Source organism: Hylobates moloch, unplaced genomic scaffold (assembly GCF_009828535.3).
Source record: "Hylobates moloch isolate HMO894 unplaced genomic scaffold, HMol_V3 SCAFFOLD_1, whole genome shotgun sequence".
In the NCBI taxonomy this organism is placed as follows: domain Eukaryota; kingdom Metazoa; phylum Chordata; class Mammalia; order Primates; family Hylobatidae; genus Hylobates; species Hylobates moloch.
This window is the reverse complement of record NW_026652276.1, coordinates 143,929,405-143,936,600: the sequence shown is the minus strand read 5'-3', so window position 1 is coordinate 143,936,600 and position 7,196 is coordinate 143,929,405. Positions and strand designations below refer to the sequence as shown.

General features: G+C 44.9%; 1 protein-coding gene across 4 annotated transcripts; it reads right to left on the bottom strand.

Moving 5' to 3' along the window:
- Positions 1-2,128: 2,128 nt before the first annotated feature.
- On the bottom strand, positions 2,129-5,346 carry LOC116812987 (cytochrome c). Of its 4 annotated transcripts, none has more exons than XM_058446323.1 (3): positions 5,279-5,346; positions 3,244-3,420; positions 2,129-3,138 (listed from the first exon to the last, which is right to left on the bottom strand). In XM_058446323.1, exons 2-3 carry the CDS (start codon positions 3,410-3,412, stop codon positions 2,990-2,992), a joined length of 318 nt encoding a protein of 105 aa, XP_058302306.1. In that variant the 5' UTR covers positions 3,413-3,420; positions 5,279-5,346; the 3' UTR covers positions 2,129-2,989. The 4 variants fall into 4 exon arrangements, with proteins under 4 accessions (XP_058302306.1, XP_032614968.1, XP_058302302.1 ...); XM_032759077.2 differs by lacking the exon at positions 5,279-5,346 and adding an exon at positions 4,490-4,653; XM_058446319.1 differs by lacking the exon at positions 5,279-5,346 and adding an exon at positions 4,313-4,347.
- Between the last annotated feature and the right edge of the window lie 1,850 nt (positions 5,347-7,196).

Below are 7,196 nucleotides of genomic sequence, written 5' to 3'. Positions count from 1 at the left end.
AGGCAGATCACGAGGTAAGGAGATCGAGACCATCCTGGCTAACACAGTGAAACCTCCTCTGCTAAAAATACAAAAAATTAGCCATGGCGGGCGCCTGTAGTCCCAGCTACTCGGGAGGCTGAGGCAGGAGAATGGCGTGAACCCCGGGGGGCGGAGCCTGCAGTGAGCCGAGATCGCGCCACTGCACTCCAGCCTGGGCGACAGCAAGACTCTGTCTCAAAAAAAAAAAAACATGTGGGTTATATTGCTAGCTCTTTTTTTCCCTATTTCCTTATTTCTGAAAGTATATATCCCTGATAGAAATGTCCTTTTAAAAAAATTACAGAATTGGCCAGGCGCGGTGGCTCACACCTGTAATCCCAGCACTTTGGGAGGCCGAGATGGGTGGATCACTTGAGGTCGGGAGTTCGAGACCAGCCTGTCCAGCATGGAGAAACACTGTCTCTACTAAAAATACAAAATAAGCTGGGCGTGGTGGCGCATGCCTGTAATCCCAGCTACTTGAGAGGCTGAGTCAGGAGAATCGCTTGAACCTGGAAGGCAGAGGTTGCGGTGAGCAGAGATTACGCCATTGCACTCCAGCCTGGGCAACAAGAGTGAAATTATCTCAAAAAAATAAAAAAGTTACAGAATCACTTACATTTTAAGCCACCAGAAGTACTTGGGTGTAACTGACCTAGAATATGGCAGTTACTCATCTGTGCCAACACAGACCTTAATAAAGGAGGTATAGAAATGAGAAAAATTGGCTGGACGTGGTGGCTCACACCTGTAATCCTAGAACTTTGGGAGGGCGAGGTGGGTGGATCATAAGGTCAGGAGTCTAAGACCAGTCTGGCCAACATGGTGAAACACCATCTCCACTAAAAATACAAAATTAGCCAGGCGTGGTGGCGGATGCCTGTAATCCCAGCTACTCGGGAGGCTGAGGCAGGAGAATCACTTGCAACCGGAAGGCTGAGGTTGCAGTAAGCCAACATTGCACCACTACTCAGCTTGGGCGAAAAGGGCGAAACTCCGTCTCAGAAAAAAAAAAAAAGAGAAAAATCTTAAACCTGAAAAAAAATTAAACCTAAGTTACTACTGATAAAAAAATTAGCTGGGCATGGTGGCAAAGACCTGTAGTCCCAGCTACTTGGGAAGCTGAAGTGAGAGAAATCACTTGAGCCTGGAAAATGGAGGTTGCAGCCAGCCGAGATCGTGCCACTGCACTCCAGCCTTGGCCACAGAGTGACCATGTCTCAAAAAACAAACAAAACCCCACAACTAGCCAAGATGAAAAGTTGAACGCATTTCTGTATCTATCTTAATGTTTGTTTCTTGTATCATTTCCAGGATGCCAAAAAAAAAAAAAAAAAAAAAAACCAACTCTCTAGCCTTCACTTCAGGTTTTTCACATTAGTCCAGAAGTGTCCCCTTGTAAGCTAATTGCTACACTGTCCCTGAATACCACTAACTTTATGCAGTCACCAAGTCCTCTGCTATAAGGCCTTTTAAAGTCTGAAATCTTTAAAGGATTTCCAGTATGCATTTTTAAATTCCCCACCAGAACTCAGACTAGGACTTCAAATATGAATTACAGCAAGCTTTCCACATTTCTTCTATAAATAAAAGTAAGACTCACATGTTATAAATTGCTTTCAGGCCTTAAACACCTATCTAATCATCCCTATCACCTTTGAGACCATGGATTCACATCTTCTCAGTCTTCTCACTGTCCCACAAAGACAGCTCCACCAGCATAGATTTATTTTCTCATTATTCTTTATGACTTACCTTGTGCTTACCATCTCCATAAAATCTCCAAGGACTACTCTAAATGTGTATGGCACAGACTATGCATGAAATAATTCAGTATGTAATTATACACTGTTACACATCACAAAACTATGACCAGAGGCATTCCTCTGTCCATGTCTGGCATAAATGCTGCAGTTCTCAATCTGGGCAAAGAAACTAAGAGTCAGTTACTGAAGTGTTATTCTAGTTCAGGCAGTCCTAGAAAACCAAGTAAACAATCAAGCACCATGACTGGTTAACACTGCTGCACTGATATTTAGGGCTCCTGCACTTTTTAATCATTAAAATTTTTGCATCAGTCATCAATCACAGTAAAAAAATCATAATCTGTGGTTTTCTTTTTAATTATCTTTAGTCTTGTGATCACACATAATTTTAAAGTTTGTGTATATCTCCGTTACTTTAATCCTTTTAAGTTGGCAAAAGCACCATTCCCAATCACAAATACACAGTTCTACAGTTTTATGTTTCTGAATGGCTGTTTAAAGACAATCCTAAATTATAACTTAGTTTGACTTAGATTGTAAAGAATTCAAGAGTGAAGTTTAACTTGCTATTATTTTAAAAGCATGTGACCTTATAGATCTGTAAGATGTGAGAGGTGTTGAATAATCTTTAATATTACACATAAACCACACTAAAATGCCTTTCGATAAGTAAAAGGAACCACTTTAAATACAGGGAATTATAATTAGATTGGCATAGTTAAGGTCAAAACTATAGACATTGCTACCTTATTTATCTTCAACCCTTCCCTTTAAGAGGCAAATGAACACAAAACACAGGTGAATCTTGCTTGGTTCTAAGACAGTGAAGGAATTTCCCCAGTATTTAAATATATTCACATAACCAGTTATATAAATCTAAATATAAAACCAATCTCCAGTAAGTTTTAAGATGGCACTCACCATCTTTGTGAAAAGTTGAACGTTACTAACGAAGTCTAATCATATCTTTAAAAGGGGTAAACAGTGATAGCATTTACTGAATTGGAGTTACTATTAAAATTCAAAAACTGAACATATTCATTTAACCACAAGCCAGTCTTAGTTTTAAATCAGGACTGCCCAACAAAATATTCTGTCAGTCATTCATGATCTGAATTCTGGTGTATGAGATTAAAGAATGGTACACATAAAAAAGTCATGAGACATTTCTGTTTTGTAATAAATAAGGCAGTGGCCAATTATTACTCATTAGTAGCTTTTTTGAGATAAGCTATCAAGTCTGCCCTTTCTTCCTTCTTCTTAATGCCGACAAAGATCATTTTTGTTCCAGGGATGTACTTCTTGGGATTCTCCAAATACTCCATCAGTGTATCCTCTCCCCAGATGATGCCTAAACAAGAAAGAATGCATCGGTTAAGTATTTCACACTTCTGATAGTTTGCCACAGGTTACATTCCTGCGTTTTGTGCTGTTTTATTTAACAAGTGACTCTTACCTTTGTTCTTATTGGCGGCTGTGTAAGAGTATCCAGGGGCCTGACCTGTCTTCCGCCCGAAGAGACCATGGAGATTTGGCCCAGTCTTGTGCTTGCCTCCCTTTTCAACGGTGTGGCACTGGGAACACTTCATAATAAAAATCTTCTTGCCTTTCTCAACATCACCCATATTTAATTCTAAAAACGAAAGCCCCAACTTAGTAATTTTTCCTCATGTAACAAATACAGTGTAAATGAATGACCACTCTAGCCACTTAATTACCAATCCATTGCTAATTTATGTCACTAAATACCAGAATGAATCTTGTTTTACTTTAATACTCTTTATACCAAATACTCTTTAATACCAAAAACATTTTTAGGAGCACCTCCTCAAAAACGTATTTTTGTGTGTATACGTCAAGGAACGTTAAAGCCCACGCAAAGAGGGAACCTAATTCAAACTCCAGTTTCAGAAGAGAAAATCATGGTCACGAAGTCACAGATCTGAAACTGAAGGGCGAACACATTAAGCCAAAATCACCACAACCGCAACTTTTAAGACCACCTAATCATTCAACCTTACTACAATGTAAAGCCACCTCTCCCCGAGGATAACGCAAAGCACACAAATGTTTAAAAAGCGGTCCTGGCTGTTTCTACCTGCCCAGGTCACAGGAGTAGCTTGACACTCGAACTTGTGAATGCGAGCGCAGGGGCAGGCTGCACGGTCCCCCGGGGATATCCCAACTCCCCTACCTGTGATCCCCTGGGGCGACTACGAGGTCACCCAACCACGTCGGTTTCAAGGTGACTGATGAAACTGTTCCTAGGATGTCAGAACGACTGACGGAAGAAACGTGCCCACGAAAAGAAATGGCCCCCTATTAGAAGAGCAACAGCTTTTGCCCTCTGAAGAAGAACGTGAAGCGCTAAGCTTCGGCTTTCCGGGAGGGAAGTCTTGCCTATCATTTCCATAGCCCTTCAGCAACCACTACGGAAGGGGCCGCTTCTTCCTCGGATCTGTATCCAAGCCGCTTCCAGTCCCTGACCGAGACCATACCTGTCCCTAGTTAGGGCTCCGCCGCACCTCAAGCCGTTACTCGCCCGCCTCGGTCTGACCACAGTCCAGGGTCCTCACTCCCCGCCCTCCCACCCAGCGCGGGCTCCACTCGGAGGCTCCCCGCGTGGTTCTCGGTCGCTCGCGAATGCGCGCCTCCCACAGCTCTGCCTCTAACCAGGTGCGGCTTCCGCGACCCGCTCTCACCTCTTTTTAGTCGCTGGCGCAAAGAACACTCCCGCTCCGAAGCCGGACGTCCCCACTCTGTAAGTCCAAGGACACGCCGGTCCGTGCTTAAGTACCGGTGTAAGTGCAACCAAACCCGCTCCGCGCTCCCGCGCCCTGACGTGCGGCCGAGCTGGCGGCTACGCAGTAACGTCGCCGCACCTCATTGGCTCCAGTCCCAAAGGCCTGCGCCAAGGACCTGCGCGCGCATGCCGGCGAGCAAGTTAGGGTGTGAGGCGTGCGTGCCCTTCCTCTCGAGGCCTTTCTTGCCAGGCCGTTACGACAGGCCTTTGGTCGTACGACAACGAGGTGGTGTCGGGAGGGGTGACGTCACACGCGGGCCTCTGTGGGCTTGCGTGTACTGGAGGAGCGGAGAGGGTGGGGTGGAGTCGCCTGGTTGGCCCGTTGCCCTGCTAAAGTATCAGTTCTTGGGCGTGGTGATGTAATGAGCTTTGAGCAGGGCGTTTTGCCCGTCCGGGGAAAGACGCCTTAATTTTGGCGCACCTAGAGGTCTCCTAGCTACCATCTTGTCAGCAGGCGACCTTTACCCAGACTCTGTCCTACTATCACGGCTGGCGCCAACAGCATCCTAGAGGGACAGCCTGGAACCAGGAGTTACCCGAGTTGGGCACCAGCTCGTGACCTTGTTCTAGTTCCACCTCTACTCTGTTACTTTCAGTCATCTTCCAGCTCTCCGCTTGATGGACGCCCCAAGACTGAGGAGGGTGCTGCATTTGCGGCAGAGACAGGATTATCCCTCTGACCCCTTACCTGTTGGCGTCTTTTCTGCTAACGCCCTCCTCCCCCTTGCGTTCGTGTGCCGAAAGAACACAGGTTTGCTGGCAACATCTAGGAAGAAACATTTTTAGATGATTAGAGAATTCTTGGAAATCTAGAGGATTTGCATCCCTTCTGACCTAGGTGAAGGTCATGTTCAAATAAGCTTAATGCAGTTGAGGTCATATCAGAAATAAAGGCGTTAATACCACAGCTTTTAGTTATCATAGTTATCCTTTAAAACTAGATCCCTTTCCTGACATGCTCAGTTCTGTCACTGGTTTTCTTGACTCCTTTTCCCCTCAAATTCTGGCCCCAAGTTCTGATTAATTTTTCCTCCTTTCTTGTGTTCTGTTCCCCGCCCCCGCCCCCCCTTGTATTCTGTCTGGCACTGCCGTATTCAGTCAGGTGTTTATTGGCCGGACGAGTTGGTTCACGCCTGTAATCCCAGCACTTTGGGAGGCCGAGGCGGGTGGATCACCTGAGGTCAGGGGTCCGAGACCCGCCTGGCCAACATGACGAAACCCCATCTCTACTAAAAATACAAAAATTAGCCCTGCGTGGTGGTGCCCGCCTATAATCCCAGCTACTCGGGAGGCTGAGGCAGGAGAATGGCGTGAGCCCGGGAGGCGGAGCTTGCAGTGAGCGGAGATAGCACCACTGCACTCCAGCCTTGGCGACAGAGCCAGACTCCGTCTCAAAAAAAAAGAAAAAGAAAAAAAGAAAGTAATGGGAAGATGAAGAGACAGAAAGAACAACCGCAAAAATGAACAGTTAGCACCTTCCTGTAGTAAAGCAGATACCATAAATTTTGTGTTATATATGTATTCAAGAGATTCATGGTACCTACAATTTACTTGCGGTACCTAAGAGAATTAGTTGAAGAGAACAATAACATTCTGCAAACCACTTTTTTTCATATTCTTTTCTGTTATATCTACTCCCCCACCTCCGTCTTTTTAAAAATTATGTATCTGTTTTTTTTTTATTTTTGAGACGGAGTCTTGCTCTGTCGCCCAGGCTGGAGTGCAGTGGCACAATCTCGGCTCATGGCAACCTCCACCTCCTGGGTTCAAGCAGTTCTCCTGCCTCAGCCTCCCAAGTAGCTGGGATTGCAGGCACGTGCCACCATGCCTGGCTAACTTTTTTTATCTTTGGTAGAGATGGGGTTTCACCATGTTGGCCAGGCTGGTCTCAAACTCCTGACCTTCTGATATGTTCACCTCGGCCTCCCAAAGTGCTGGGATTACAGGCTTGAACCACCATGCCTGGCCTCACATAACTTTTATTACAGTATGTTATAACTGTTCTACTTCATGATTATTGTTAGTCTCTTACTGTGCTTAATTTATAAATTAAATTACATCATAGTTATGTATGTACTATATAGACAAAACCACAGTCCAGCCATGTATCACTTAACAATAGGGATATATTCTGACAGATATGATGTTAGGTAATTTTGTCGTTGTGAACATTGTAGAGTGTACTTACACAAACCCGGATAGTACAGCCTTAATATGGTTTGGCTTCGTGTCTCCACACAAATCTCATCTTGAATTCTAATCCCCCGCATGTCAAGGTAGGGAGTTGCTGGGAGGTGATTGGATCATGGGCATGGTTTCCTCCATGCTGTTCTTGTGATAGGGAGTTCTCACTAGATCTGGTTGTTTGATAAATGTCCGGCATTTCCTCTGTGTTCTCTGTCCTGCCACCATGTAAGATGTGCCTGCTTCCCCTTCTGCCATGATCATAAGTTTCCCGAGGCCTCTCCAGCCATGTGGAACTGTAAGTTGATAAAACCTCTTTTCTTTATAAATTACCCAGTTTGGGGTATTTCTTTAAAGCGGTGTGAAAACAGACTAATACAAGCCTACTACACACTTAGGCTATATGGTGTAGCCTACTGCTT